The sequence below is a fragment of the Molossus molossus genome, unplaced genomic scaffold, assembly GCF_014108415.1.
Source record: "Molossus molossus isolate mMolMol1 unplaced genomic scaffold, mMolMol1.p scaffold_m16_p_5, whole genome shotgun sequence".
Classification (NCBI taxonomy): Eukaryota; Metazoa; Chordata; class Mammalia; order Chiroptera; family Molossidae; genus Molossus; species Molossus molossus.
Window position 1 is genome coordinate 61,889,983 of NW_023425388.1, and position 15,662 is coordinate 61,905,644.

The 15,662-nt window shown below is 49.7% G+C and overlaps 2 protein-coding genes across 3 annotated transcripts in view; one reads left to right on the plus strand and one right to left on the minus strand.

The window, feature by feature from the left end:
- Window positions 1–2,464, plus strand: part of ITGB5 (integrin subunit beta 5) — a 126,229-nt gene extending 123,765 nt beyond the window's left edge. Inside the window, exons 14-15 of the mRNA XM_036243683.1 lie at window positions 891–1,057; window positions 1,706–2,464. Of these exons, the coding sequence (XP_036099576.1) occupies window positions 891–1,057; window positions 1,706–1,801 (263 nt within the window). The 3' untranslated portion in view covers window positions 1,802–2,464. The remainder of the gene's footprint in view (window positions 1–890; window positions 1,058–1,705) is intronic.
- Window positions 2,465–12,789: 10,325 nt separating this feature from the next.
- UMPS (uridine monophosphate synthetase) overlaps window positions 12,790–15,662 on the minus strand; it is a 32,818-nt gene continuing 29,945 nt past the window's right edge. For both annotated transcript variants that reach the window (XM_036243701.1, XM_036243700.1), the window contains exon 6: window positions 12,790–13,367. In XM_036243701.1, the coding sequence (XP_036099594.1) occupies window positions 13,198–13,367 (170 nt within the window). In that variant the 3' untranslated portion in view covers window positions 12,790–13,197. The remainder of the gene's footprint in view (window positions 13,368–15,662) is intronic.

A 15,662-nucleotide genomic window follows, 5' to 3' on the forward strand; every position in this document is an offset into this window, starting at 1 on the left:
CACCTGGGAATGCTCAGAGCCCTCGCCTGTGCTGCACTTCCCAGCGTGGAGTCCCCGGAGGGCAGAGGGAGCCAGTGACACGGTCCTGCCTGCTTTGGGGCTCCCTGGCCACTGGAGGCCACTGCCTCGTGCTTCCTGCCCAGGGACCAGTGGCCTTTTCCTTGGAGAAGAGTTTCTAGTGTGACCCCTTTTATTCTCTGGAGGGGGGTGGCGGGGGCAGAAACAGACGTGCTCTCTTTAATTCACAGCATCGCAAACTGTTTTTCCAAATTGGGCCAGACCACATAATGTGCCTCCCCGGGGAGGGGTGGTACAGCCCAGGGTGCGCTCCCGGAAGAATGGAGCTTTGTTTCCCAGCACCGACTTTGTGGTTCTTTGAAAATAAGCACATTTGCTCCAAAGGGCACCACACTAAGGGCTTACAAATGTTGGCTGGCCCGAGCCCAGCCCTTGTGGAGGAGGCTTCATAAAACCTTCTGCCTGCCCTGTCTGCTCCTGAAACCATTCACGTGGAGGCTGAGGCGTGGTCCAGCCTGCGCTGGAGACCGCGCCAGGCTGAAGCGGGTGCTTCGAGCTGGGAGATGCGGCCGTGTGTGTGTGGCACATGGGAGGAAGTGCAGCAGCCGTCGGGTCTCATCTAGACTTTGCGTAGACGTGCCACGTGGCCTTGGCACTGCCACCATCCCTCTCTGACTTCTTCACTGCTTGTGCGTTGAAGAAACCGCCTGCCCAGCCACGTCTCCCGAAAGCAGTGTGAGGATCTAAGAGAGAATGAGGGAAGGCCTTCGGGAGAGACACGTGCCTTTCATTTTATATGAGCCTGAGGTTGGGGGTGGGAGGGGCGCCCCGATGCTGGTGCCTCTGCTCACTGTGCCCCTGGTCCCGTCCAGAGTGTGGAACGGCCCCCAACGTCATGACCATCCTCCTGGCTGTGGTCGGCAGTATCCTCCTGATTGGGTTCGCGCTCCTGGGCATCTGGAAACTGCTTGTCACCATCCATGACCGGAGGGAGTTTGCCAAGTTCCAGAGCGAGCAGTCCCGGGCCCGCTATGAAATGGTAAGCCACTGGGAAGTGGGAAGTAGGAAAAAATGCAAAGTTTAGAGGTCTGGTTGAGTTCAAGCAAGTGATAAAGGTCCACTCACATCTTTGGCATTCAAAACAAAGAACAAAACCTGAAAGGTGTGCCCAGTTCTGGACAGTGAGAAGTGCGTGGCCCAGGAGCACAGCAGGCCCTAGGTCAGGAGACTCGTGGGGTGGACGTGCTTGGCGCAGCCTCAGCAGAAAGTATGGATGGTCTTGGAGGGATGACAGACCCAGGAAAGGACCTTAAGTTCTTACAGTCTATTACCGTATCCGTATGCATACGTCTTGTCTCCTAAGCGAACCACACACTCCCGGAGAGGACTGAGCACCGAATAAGGGACATCCTTGCCTGAATCCCCAGTTAGTTTCTGTTCGAGTTGGAAGGAACTTAAGAGACCATTTCCCAGCCCTCATTTCAGAGGAGGAGAGTGAAAGGTCATCGAAGGGGAAGGACTTGCCCAGGGCACAGCGCCTTAGAGGCAGCCAGTCCCTGAGCACAGTGTCACCTCCACCTGTGCTCTGCCTGCTGTCCTCTGGGTGACTGACAGGAAGGGCATCCCACTCTGAGTGTGTTGGAATGAATCAACTAACACATGTCCTCCTGCCTTTCATGTTCTGTAGGCTTCAAACCCTCTGTACAGAAAGCCCATCTCCACACACAGCGTGGATTTCACCTTCAACAAGTTCAACAAATCCTACAACGGCACAGTGGACTGACGGTTCCTCCTTCGAGGGCTGGAGGGGGCGCATGATAAAGTCAGAGACTGACACGCTTTGGACAGCTGCTTGACTCAATCACGGCTCCTTAGCTAGACAAGCGCAGAGACCCTGCCGTGAGGCTGGGAGAGGAGCCCATTGCCTGTACAGGAAGGCACACAGCCACGCCACCAGGCTGCTGGGTCTGAGACATGCTAGGGGCCGCCCTCCGAGCCTGGGAAAGGCCAGGGGAGCTCAGCGCTCTTGGCCTTCCTGCCACGTGCAGCTTGTCCTGTCACTGGACTGCTGAGTGGCTGGGCTGCTGCTCCCTCCCAGGAGGGCTGGGCCTCCCGTCTGGCCAGGGGAGGAGCTCTTGGGAGTGTCAGAATGTATAAAATGGACGCATGGTCTGGCTTTTTTTGTGTTGATCATTTTTATATGAAATAAAAAGATCGTGCATTTATGGTGTAGTTGTGATTCCTGAGAATTGTCTGCCTGGTGTCTATGCCTCGCACATGGGTGTTGGTGATGGAATTATTGAGACACCTGTGGAAGGCACCGAGTTTGCAAATGTCCATTTTCCTCTTCTGTCCATGTTTGTTCAGAACTTTTGTAATGAAAAGGAAAGAGGTTGTTTGGGATTGGAAGTAAAGATTTAAACCAAAATATTTTGTGTTTGCCTGACCCTCTCTACGATGTGTGTGTTCCTTCTGAAGCGGTTCTCAGTGGGGACTGAAGTGGCTGGCACTACCCTCAAGAGGGACACAGCCAGTCCAGGACTCCAGACCAGGGCTCTTCCAACACAGCTGCGTGGGCTGCTCAGGGGCAGTCGGAGTGGCTCCAGGGAGGGCTGAGCAGGTGCCCTTGGGACCCTCCCAGCTTTTGCTTAAAGAAAGAGTTTAGACTAGAAACCATGAAAACCACCCCTCTGGCCTCCCTCCCCAGTTCCCAGATACTGAGGCCAGAAACAGATTAAAGAAGGGGTCAAGATGTGGTTTCCATACAAAAATTACTTCTTACACTTCTCAAGAACATTACTTCAGTGCCTGCCCCAGCCAAATTCCTACATCCCAACCAGGCCCAAAGCACAAAACCCATTTCAGCTGGGTTTTTTTTTTGTTTTTTTTCTTGAGTCCCCTTAGGTTCCCATATCTGATATGGAAAAAGCCCCACAAGTGGTTTGACCCCATTCCCTGTTTATCAAAAAGGAAACTGATTGCCAGAGAGGGAAAGTAGCTTGTCCAGGTGTCAGGAGGATCACAGCTGACAAACTAAAGACCCAGGTCTCAACCGGAGTGCCAGCCTCCTACTACCTGCTCCTTTTTCTTTTTCTATTTATTTATTTATTTATTTATTTATTTATTTATTTATTTATTTATTTATTTATGTTTTTATCCTCACCCAAGGACACTCTTCCATCTTTTGTACAGATAGAGTGGGAGGGAGAGAGAGAGAGAGGGAAACATCAATGTGAAAGGGACACACCGACTGGCCACCACCCGCACGACCAACCAGGGCCGGGGACAAACTGCAACCGAGGTACGTGCCCTTAGCGGGAACTGAACCCGGGTCTCTCCGGACCGCAGGCGGACGCTCCAACCGCTGAGCCAAACTGGCCAGGGCTCCTTTTTCTTTTTGGCATCACTTCAAGGATACTGAGCTTTCATTCCAAATTCATCTGTTTTGCGCCTGGGACAAATGTGCAGAGACATTGAGTTTCCTTGTCTTGTGCAATTAGGAGCCCCTGTGACTTGGTGAAGCTGCCTTAAATCCTTTTTGGAATAAAGTCAAATGTAAATAAATATATAAAATAGGGCCCTGGCTGGTTTGGCTCAGCGATTAGAGCGTTGGCCTGCGGTCCAGAGAGACCCGGGTTTGGGTCCCGCTAAGGGCATGTACCTCAGTTGCAGTTTGTCCCCGGCCCTGGTTGGGTTGTGTGGGTGGCAGCCACTTGATATGTCCCTTTCACGTCGATGTTTCTCTCCCTCCCACTCTATCTGAACAAAAAATGGAAAAATGTCCTCGGGTGAGGATAAATATATATATATATCAAATAGGTAAATGGTGGCTTCAAGACTTCCTAAATTGAAAAAAATAGGATTTTGGAAGAAACATTGGATTTTTTTCTGTTTAATTGTGAGTTTTCTAGAGACAAATCATTAACTTGTTTGAGGTGTCATTTTCTGTAGGGTAGCTCTGGAAGGGTGCAGCATTCTTGAGAGCGGGCAGCAAAAGATTTGCTCCTGGCTTCCACCTGACATGATAGTCGGGGTGTTTCATCTGTGACACCAGGTGGCTGGTGATAGAACCAGCCGCACAGTGCCCTGCTGCCCCCTACTGGAAGCTCTTGGGACAAGCTGGAGACGGGACTTCTGAGATTCTGACCCAATACTCTATGTAATTTCTTAATGTCTTTCCTTTTCTTAGCGATTTGGTCATGCCCCCACCCCTCCTCCTTCACCCTCTTGTCCCCCAATTAACAAATAATGGGGCAGGAGCTAAAGGTGGGCTGGAAAGCTCAAACCAAGGGCTGACACTGCCCTTTCTGGGCTGTGGAAACAGATGAGGATGAACCTTCTAATGCAGAGCGATTGCCACAAGGAGCACCTGGCAGCCCCCGAAAATTCTTTCCTGGTGTCTGTCCGCAAAGATGATTAGTGCTGCGGTTGTTTGTTGGAAAGAAGGGGGCGCTATTTACTTTTGTAATCTATGTTGCTATACAGATTTCCAGACAGTTCTTACTATTTTTATTGATTTTAAACAAATTTTTAACTGCCAAAACCATACATGGAAATAGAGAGATTATAAAGTAAAAATATTTTATAATCATTCCATGTTTCTGACCTTTTTGTGTATGACTTCTCAACCCTTTTTTCTATGCATATATATGCAATTTGAACCAAGTTAGGATTCTAGTGTTCTCATTATAAGGACAGGGGACTGTCATTCAGCTTGGTTGACTAGTACTTAGTCAAACTGAAGGAACAGACACCTCTTCTGGGAAGACATGTTTTATTCTGCTTAATTCGGATCAAAGCTTGAGGTTGATTATCATGAAGCCCTTGGGATGAATTCCAGGTAAGAGCAAACAGATGGGGAGATCAGGGCAGAGGCCTTACTCTCTGTTCCAATCCTTTCACGCGAGCAGATCCTCCCTCCCTCTGAAGGGCTTTCCCCTGCGGGGCTCCGTTTGCTTCTGAGAAGGGCAGCCTGGCCGCTCCGCTCCAGCAGGGCTCTGGGGCCGGGAGGACAGGAAGGTGACAGCAGCTCGGATGAAACTCAGGAGCAGGTACGTGTTGGGCCTGGTGTCCGAGCCCCGGAGGGAGCCCGGCCGGGTGTCCGAGCCCCGGAGGGAGCCCGGCGGGTGGGTGCCCGAGCCCCGGGGGGGGGAGGGGGCCGGCCGGGTGCCCGAGCCCCAGGGGGAGCCCGAGCCCCGGGGGGAGCCCGGCGGGTGTCCGGCAGCTCCGGGAGTGCAGACAGGGCGCGGGTGCACCGGCGGTCCTCCGCCCGGGGGAAGCCTGGCTTCAGGGGCGGCTTCCAGCCCGCCTGTGAGTTCCGGCCCCTCGGCCCGTGGGAGAGCTGAGGAGCTCAGTCCCCCGCCTGGCTCTGTCCCCCTTCCCCGCCCCGCTCAGGCGCAGCAGTCTTCTCAGGACGGCTCCGCTCAGAGCTGCAGCCCCTCGGGGAGATGGATGCACGAGGGAGGGTGAGCAGCCGGCGGTGCTCGTGAGAGCGGTGCCTGCAGAATCGCCCTCAGCCCCCAAGGCCCCCTGCGGGCCTTGGGAGGGACTCAGGCTGTCACTGCCCGGCTAGTCCAGTCTGGCAGCGCCGTCCCCAGATCTGCCGGGTGACGTCACAGCGAGGAGGGCTCCAGGTCCAGTTATTCCTCCTGGAGCTCAGTGCCGGGAACTCTGACGCTTCATTCTGTCGTGCGGGGGACCGCGGTCACCCGGCCTGTTGGGGGTCTTGGTTGTCAGGAAGCTGGGAGCTAAGTGCGATGGGTTGTAACCTACCTCCAGTTCTCCCCGGGATCCTGGAACTCACCACCGAACCCCGCCCCGGCCCCGCCCCAGCCCCGCCCCGCCCCGCCCCCTGCTCCTCGCCCCGCCCCCGCCGTCCCAACTTCCCGCCCCTCGCCCCGCCCCCGCTCCAACCCCGCCCCGCCCCCAGCTCCTCGCCCGGCCTCCACACCGCCTTCTTTTTAAGTGGCCACAAATTCTTGGTGCAAAAAGGCGAGATTTAAATTGTAAGTAACCACAGGGTCCTAAGCCCCGGTGACTTTCGAGGCTAGGAGTATTTAACCTGTCCGTGTCCTGCACCCTTTTGGCGGTCTAGTGAACGCTACGGACCCCTTATCAGAATACACACGTATAAATGTGTCAGTAGGGAGCAGCCTAGAAATCTGGGCCTATTTATCAAGGCAACGTGAATCATTTAACATACGTTTGACTTAAGAGATACCCGGTAAGGTTCAGCAGTTAAAGCTTCTTTGGACCCTCACACTGGGCCCAAGTGATAGCCAGGGAAGGGATTCCCTATTTACAAGGGAGGACGTTCAGGTCAGTCACCTTGGAGTGAGGGTTGGCAAGTGAGACCCAGCTCAGGGTTCTCTTCTCTGGTTTGATACTCTTTCCTCTACTCCTGGAAAAGTGACTTTTTATCCCAGAACTCAGTGGTTCGATTAGGGGGTCATCTGAGTTTCTGCCTTGAAGATACACATCTCTCCTGCAATAAAATGAAGTACCTCTGTGCAGACTCAGAAATTACAGAAGGTCTCTCCCCCTTCCTCTTCCTTGTGTCTTTGTCTCTCATCCCCATCATGGGAGCAGTCCTTGATACGTGCATGTTAACCCAAAATCCAGATACAGGGCAATGAACTATCTTAAAATGAGGGAAGATGACAACTGACACAAATTTCATAATTCATGGTACAAAAGTTCAATACTTAAAAAAAAAAACACAAAAGTTCAGTACTTCAAAGATTCCTCCTTTCCATGGGGGGTGACACAGGGGTTGCCCTGCCAACCCAGCCAGCCCTGTGGCGACGGGACAATCCTGAGCTGACGTGTATGCTGGCTGGCATTCGTGTTCTGGCCCGAGACCACAAACACTATTTCAGAAAAGCTGCACTGAACAGGACACACGGTCAACTGGGGGCCTGTGGGCTGCACCTTGGGTGAGCTTGGTTTTTCCCGTCTACCCAGTGCCGACTCCAAGGGGCTCTTTCAAACTTGACTATGGGCTTGATTTGAGTTGGGAGACATTCCCCTATTGGATGGACCTGGAGTTTAAAAGGGGAAGAAGACAACAAAAATGAGGAAGAGGCGATGTAGCCCAAGGGGAGAGCACGGGGCTTTAGGAAAGTCAGAGGGCAGCAAGGTGGCAGAGGTGAGGGAGGAAGAAAGGACAAGGGACAGAAGGGACAAAGGACTTGACTGTTTTTCCTGAGCAAATTCTATGAGGTGAATTAGAATCTTTAGGCCATCCCTTCAAGGATGCAGAAATATAATTTTATATTTTTTTTGTCTCTTAACATTAGCTTAACTTTATTCAAATGAGGGAGAAAACAAAGTTACTGGGTAAAGAGGGACATTGTGTCTTGTTAAACAGTCATTTCAGGATCCTCCCACCCCTGGCCCTGGTGCGTGGCCAAGCGCAGGGAGACAGTACCGTGTTACTACACTGGAGGTAGGAAGGCTCACAGAGCCCAGTCTGACACCTGCTAAGACATCGTTGTCCTCAGTAGAACCACTTTCCACTGAGGTGTCCTTACATGGTGGTTGTCCTCACATTCAGGGCCACCAGCTCTGTTTCCCAGCTCACTCCCTTGTCAGGGAAGTTTGGCCTCTCTCTCATGTCACTCAGGAGCCACAGGCCACCTCAGGCCACCTCAGGCCACCTCAGGCTCTGGTCCAGACACACACAGCCTCCAAGTCCTCTGCCTTGCTCTGTGCCGGCGTGGGGGTCTCAGGATGGTCATCGCTTGCCTGGGCCCTCCTAGAAAAGTGAGACCCACAGCTTCTCTGTCTTCTGGGCAACAATTTCCCTCCCTCTTCGCCTCCTGAGGCGTGGCTTACCCCGGCATCTGACTGTGACACCGCCGCCACGCCTCACCTTCTGTTCTCCTCCCAGCGTTAGTGGGAAGGAAAGAGGCAGACATTCTTCCAAAGTAGTACTTGTGCAGAAACCTTGAACTTTAAAGTTAAAAAGTATTCTAATTGTTTTGTTGCTCTTTGTGTTTCCGTTGTGCCCTCCCCTTCCTGTGGCACAAAATCCAAGTGAGGACCTGGAAGGGCTTTGAAGAAAAGGAAGGGGGGGGAAAACTTGATAATTCATACAAGGCCAGATTATAAACTTTAAAGGCCCTAGAATCTACATTAAAAAAATAAAAAATAAAAAAGGCATGACATTTCATATTCAGTAATCCAAAATAAAAACAGCATTTAATAAAATAGCATTAACTGTAAAATAAATATAAAGAACCCCAAGGAGTCCCGAGTTTTTCCCCATGCTTAAAAAGGAAAAAAAAAAAAAAAATCAGATTCCTTCAAGCAACACGCTTAGGTATCACTGCTCCACTGGCACGCTTAGCCCTCACCGAGCCGGCCAGGTGTGCGGCTGACATAGCACACCCACCTGCACACGCCCGGGGTTACCCGTCACCACGCTCCATGATTGATACTGGGCTTGCTGTGTTGAAATGCTGTCTCCACACAAGAGCCAAATGGAGAGATCACTGAAAGCAGTCAGAGGTAGCTGAAGGAAGGTTGATCTTGGTGGAATAGGTTTTGTCTTCCTGGTCACCAGAGCTGGATCTGGGAGAGCCGGCCCATTGTTAGATGTATTGGTTTGCTACTGCTCCGTCATGAACCGCTCCAGAGTCCCATGGCATCCAGCAACAGGCAGTTGTTACCACGCTCACAGGCTTGCTGACCAGCTAGGGCCCTTGTGCGTCAGTCAGGCTGTGCGAGGTTGGTGTGGGCTCTGCTCTTTCTTTTATTCTTCTGGGATCTGTGGGCAAACCAAGGCATGTTTTTCTCATGGTAATGGCAGAAGTGAGAGGGGTGAGCAGAAATATATGAGCCTGGGCTCAGAAACGGTACCATCCGTCACCCCTACCCACATTCCATTGGCCGAGGCATTACGTGACCAAGCCCAACGTCAGTGGGGTGTGGACATATTCAGCTTGAATGGAACTGCTGAGTCACATGGCAAAGTGTGTGGATTTAGAGAGCAGGGAAGAATGGAGACAATAATGGAACTTCTATTTTGGTTTTGGCATTTACTACTGAATCCTGGTAGTAATGGAAGAACATGTCATTTGAGTTGTGACTGATAGGAAGGAAAAACTGGCTGATGTCTCTTCTGATAGTATGGAAGTCCTTTTGAAAGTTTAGTTTATAAACAAAGATCCATAATGTCCAAGACAATGTATATCTGGTTCACTTCATGTGTTTAGTAAAAATTTTTTTATTAAATGGTGTAAGAATATATGCATATGTATAGTTATGTGTCTGCATATAGACATAAAGGGTAAAAAAGTTAAATATATCTCCTTATAAAGGGGTAAAAGTGTAATAAAAATACCAAATTGGAGTCGAGACAGGGGTTCTAGTCCTTACCCTGCTTATTAATTCTTCTGCAACCTTGTGCAAATCATTTTTCAATGGGCCTCAATTTCTTCATTTGTGACATGGGGGGATTGAATTAGATTTTCTATTAGGAGCTCCAAATTTCAGTTTCCTAAGATGCTGGGATATAGTCACTTCAGCTGCTGACAGGTCCCATTTCTATTGGCTAGACAGACCGACTCTCTACCTCTGCACTCCCAGCCTCCACCTGACGAGCCGCTCAGAGCATCTCCCTCACTAATGTGGATGAGTCAGAGCACTGAGGTGCAACCTGGACAGGCCACCGGGAGTTATGAACACTCACAACCAGGCTACAACCTGAGGGGGGTCATATGGCTGGAATCAGGATAACTGGTTATGACAACCCTTTCTTCTGAGGGCCTATGGATGTCACTGTCACCAAGCTCCCAGTAGGTTAGTAGTCAGCTTTCTTTTACTTTGCAAGTAATTTATTCTTCTAGATGCTTGTAAAATTGTTTATCCTTGACACACAGTACTTTTTACAGAATGTGCCTAGGTGTATGCCTTTGTCCATAACTCCTGCCTACAACTTAGTGGGTCCTTTTAATCTGCAGACTTGTGTTTTTTTCAAACTAGAAATTTCCCTCATTTTATTTCTAATTACTTCCTCTCCTCACATTATGTCTTCTCCTCTAGCATCTCATCTACTCCCTCATTATTTCAATTTCTTTGTCCCGCTGCTTTGAATGTCGATGATCCCTTCCACTTGATCTTCCAGCCTACAAATATAGTTTACAGTACTAGACCATCTTCCATTTTTTCCATCAAATTTTGAAATTTAAAACTAAAATTTTCTTTTAGTTCCCCCAACAAAAGTTGTGTCTTGTTTTTGCTATTTTGGTCTTTGAAGGGGTTTCCTGTGGCAGCTCATTTTCACCAGAGTCTCGTGCTGGTGTTAGTCCAGAAACAGTTGCTGGGCTGTTCCAGGTGCAAGACCATGGAGGAAAACACGAGTGGAATCCCTGCTCTCTTGGGAGCTCACACCTGTTATAGGTTTTTTTTTTGCATTCCTCTCTGATTGGATTTCCTCAGGCACTTTCTTTTGCTTACCCTTGGCTCTGTCCACCAAGAAGTGGAGTGGACCCCCATGTAGCAGCAAACCCATGGTTGTAGGAGGCCGGTAGACTGCATCTATGGGCCAGCACTGCACTAAGCAAGATGCTGTCAGAAACAGTTCTTTCCAGTCAAGAGGACGCAGGTGGCCCTCTGAGATGCAGGCATGTGCAGGAGCGCGCGCGCGCACGCACACACACACACACACACACACACACACACACACAGTACCAAGCCTCCCCTCTATTGCTCCTTGCTCCCACCTGCCTTAAAGGAGAAAACACCCTGCACCTGTCCCCTTCTCAGGAGACCTAAGCAGAGCCTGTGGTCAGTGCTTCCAGGCCTTGCCTGACTGGAACCAGCAGTCACTGTGTTCAGAAGAGGTAGATGAATGGGAGTTGCAAGAACATTAAAGGTGTCCTCAGGCTGCCATCTTTGCCCTCCAGTGCCTTCTTTGCTATTTCACAGTCCCCAGGGGCTCCTTTAGGAAGCTTTTCCTAGGTATGACTCACAGGAGAATGAGTGAGTTGGGACTGAGATTACAGGCCTATGCTGGCCACAGGCTGGCTGTGAGCAGATCCCTTTCCTATCCCGGCTCTTTATTTCTGCAGGTTAAAGTAAAAGGCACCCCATCGGGCTTCTTAGGTTTCCCCAGCACTACAAATTGCCTGGCTCATGCTCTACTAAATGCCTGGAGTGCTGGAAGATGCCAGTTCTCCACTCCATTAGCTCTACAGATGTTCTGGGCACCTGGCGGGAACCATTCCTAGTTCTTCAGTAGGCCAGGTGCTATAATGCTCAGCGCTCATGCTCTGCAAATATTCCTTGACTGAGACAGGGCTGAACCATCTAATGCCTCTGACGTACTTCTATGCCGAATAGCACCTTCATAGGCCTGAGACAGCCCATTCTCCGTCTGAATCAGTTTGTGCTCCAAAGTTTTGACTCCCGGCCTGCCTGGGCTTTGCTTACACAAGAGGTCTACAACATCAATAGCACCTGGGCTCCTGCGAGAAATGTGGATTTCCAGGCCACACACCAAATCTGCTAAAGCAGGTTCTCTGACAGCAGGGCTCAGGGATTCTGCTTTTTAAATATGCAACAAGGGCCATGTGACTGACGGCCCTCTGATCTCCCTTCAAGTTTGATTGGGTCGTGGGTGAGCTTCAATAACAGGCATTGCCAGTCCTGGTATGGCAGCTGACACTTACCAGGGGTTGGTGACTCAGCACGAGGGAGGCAGACCCCGACTGTCCCATTGCAGAAGAAAATGTGACTAACAGTGCCGTGGTGCTGGGCGGTCCCTGCACAGCATCCCTGCTGCCCGAGAGCGTGTCAGGGATGCGTCTTCCAGCCCTAGCCTAGAATTATCCAGTCAGAAACGCGGGGGATGGGTCATGTGATGCACGCTTTAGTGTGACGACCACTGACCTCCTAAGTCCATTAAGTGGCCACTTGACACCCCAGCACATCACTCCAAAGGGCTCTCAGCCTCAAGGTCACCAAGACTTTGAAGACATCTAATTGGTTCCTACAGGCTCTGGGTCACTGGAAGGGCTGTCACCCTGAGGACACCTGCTGCGGTGGGTAGGAAGGGTCGCGACAGGAAAGGCAGATGGGGAGTGTGCGGCGGAAGCAGAGCCGAGCCTTCACGTGCCGCTGCCACCCTGGCCCTGCTGACAGGGCTCCGAAGGCAGAGCGGGGCCATTTCCAAAGGATCACCTGAGCCCACACCCTCGACGCTCCTCCCTCCAGGACGCTCCCTGAACAGACCAAGCAATATAAACGTGGGGAGTCTGTCAGTGCTGGAGAACAGAGATCACACGAAACTCGAGGAATTTCTGGGAAATAGTGCATTTGGGTGAGGAGGCAGCCTAACTGGTTATGCCCCACGTGTGACGGTGGGGCCGTGGGGAAGGTGGATGTCCCTGGCCCCACAGAATTGTGGTGGAAACCTAGAGGTGGGGACGACGTCAGCTCTGTTGCTGAGCTCTTCTCCTTACTTCTACTGGAGGCTGACTTCTGTCAACGACAGTCGGGACAATTACGTAGGATCCTGAAACCAACCTCCACACGGAACCTTAGCCCTCCTGAAGGAGCCGCTTGTCCACTTGTAATCCGAGTCAGCTGCTGCTCGGGGGAAGCGATGAGCCAGAGCGCCCTCTGTTGAAGTGAAGCCAGGTCCTGGTTTCAGGGGTCCGGCTGTAGGCATGTTCCCGCAGCCCCACCTCGCTCCTTGGTGAGCGAGCAATGGCAGCCCCGGAACCAGCAGCACTCGGATAACTGAACTACCACTTTTAAGAGGAGAACAACTAATATTTTATTATTGTTTAGGCATCACAGTAGACACAGAACAGAGGTCATGTGAAATGTACTTTGATGTCCTAAAATTTTTGTGTCATAGTAACTAAAAGAAAAAGTGTGATCTAGAGATGGGGGGATCCTCAGATGTGGAAGACTTCAACACAGATGGACTGGGACTGCCTGGCCAACGTCAGTCTCACTAACAGAATGCTCGAAACCAACTTATCACAGCACTAATGCAGTGATTACAGCGCTCAGTGTTTCCTCAACACTGTGGTAACTCTAGAAGTCATTCCAACAAAGGACCCTTGGAAGAATCCAAACAGTATTAAAGGCTGCTCATTATTTCCAGCCAATGCATTTCAGGAGACAACAGATCTTCACGGCCTTTGCAAAATGCATCTGAGACACTCAAACGCCAAGTCGACTCAAATAAGCTTCCCAGGCAGCTTTTCTGTACATCTCAGCTGCTTCCAGACGATTCGCTGATGTTAGTATGCCCCGACCTACAATGATGATATCAGAGCCTCGTTTGCCAATAACTTCTTGTGGGCTGTTGTACTGCTGGCCGAGATTATCACCTGCAAAAACAAAGGTTATTATTTAACACGATATAAAACATCAGAAAACCTGTCACATGACTTTACTGGAAATGTATCTAACCAGCTTTAATTTTTTTTTTTAATTATTGATTTTTAGAGAAAGAGAAAGGGAGAAGAGAGAGAGAGAGAGAGAGAAACATCAATGAGAACATCGACTGGCTGTCTCCTGCTTGGCCCCCACTGAGGATCAGGCCCACAACCTGGGCATGTGTCCTGACCGGAAATTGAACTGGTGACCTCTTGGTGCATGGGTTGACGCTCAGCCACTGAGCCACACCAGCTGGGCTCTCATTGTGGTCTTGATTTGTAATTTCCCTGATGACTAGTGATGTTGAGCATCTTTTTATGTACCTGTTGGCCATATGTATATCTTCTTTGGAAAAATGTCTTTTCAGATCTGCCCATTTTTAAATCAGATTGTTTGCTATTGAGTTGAACAAATTCTTTAATTTTTTTTTTTTATCCTCACCCGAGGACATTTTTTTGTTCAAATAGAATGGGAGGGGGAGAGAGAGGAAGATAGAGAGAACCATTGACGTGAAAGGGACACATCGAGTGGCTGCCACCCGCACGATCAACCAGGGCCAGGGACAAACTGCAACTGAGGTACGCGCCCTTAGCGGGAACCGAACCTGGGTCTCTCTGGACCGCAGGCTGACGCTCTAACTGCTGAGCCAAACTGGCCAGGGCTGAACAAATTCTTTATATATTTTAGATATTAACCCCTAATCAGACACATAATTGCAAATATTTTTTCCCATTCAGTAGGTTGCCTTTTCATTTTGTTAATGATTTCCTTTGCTGCACAGGACCTTGTTTGATATAGTCACACTTGTTTAATTTTGCTTTTGTTGTTTTTGCTTTTTGGTGTTAGATTTTAAAAAATTATTGCCGCCCTGGCCGGTTTGGCTCAGCAGTTAGAGCGTCGGCCTGCGGTCCGGAGAGACCCGGGTTTGGTTCCCGCTAAGGGCATGTACTTCGGTTGCAGTTTGTCCCCGGCCCTGGTTGGTCATGCGGGTGGCAGCCACTCGATGTGTCCCTTTCACATCGATGTTTCTCTCTCTCTCTCTCTCCCTCCCACTCTATCTGTACAAAAAATAGAAAAATGTCCTTGGGTGAGGATGAAAAAAAAATTATTGCCAAGACCTATGTCGAGCTTACCACCTATGTTTTCTTCTAGGAGTTTTATGGTTTCAGGTCTTACATTCAAATCTTTTATCTATTTTGTGTTAATTTTTGTGCATGGTATAAGATAGTGATCCCATTTCATTCTTTTGCATGTGGCTGTCCAGTTTTCCCAAACACATTTTATTGAAGAAACTGTCTTTTTCCCATTGTATATTCTAGGCTCCTTTGTTATAAATTAATTGACCATACATATATGGGTTTACACCGGAACTCTATTCTGTTCCTTTCACCGATGTCTGTTTTTATGCCAATACCATACTGTTTTGATTACTATAGCTTTGTAATATAGTGTGAAATCAATAAGTGTGATGCCTCCAGCTTGGTTATTCTTTCTCAAAATTGCTTTGGCTATTCAGGGTCTTTTGTGGTTCCATACAAATTTTAGGATTGTTCGTTCTTGTTTCTGTGAAAAATGCCATTGGAATTTTGACAGGGATTGCATTGACTCTGTAGACTGCTTTGGGTAGTTTGGACATTTTAATGATACTAATTCTCCAAGTCCACAAGCACAGAAAATCTTTTCATATATTTGTCTTCTTCAATTTCTTTCATCAGTGTCTTACAGTTTTCAGTGTACAGGTCTTTCACCTCCTTGGTTCAATTTATTGCTAGGTATTTTTTTTTTTTTAACTTTTTCGTAATCCTCACCCAAGGATATTTTTCTATTTTTCTTCAGATAGAGTGGGAGAAAGAGAGAGAAACATCGACGTGAGAGGGACACATCGACTAGTTGCCTCCTGCATGACCCTGACTAGGGCTGGGAATGAACTGCAACCAAGAAACATGCCCTTGGGCCCTGGCCGGTTTGGCTCAGCAGTTAGAGCGTCAGCCTGCGGCCCAGAGAGACCCGGGTTTGGTTCCCGCTAAGGGCATGTACCTCGGTTGCAGTTTGTCCCCGGCCCTGGTTGGGTCGTGTGGGTGGCAGCCACTCGATGTGTCCCTTTCACGTCGATGTTTCTCTCTCTCTCTCTCCCTCCCACTCTATCTGAACAAAATATCAAAAAATGTCCTCGGGTGAGGATAAAAAAAAAAAAGAAACATGCCCTTGGCCGGAATTGAACTCGCGACTCATTGGTCTGCACGCCG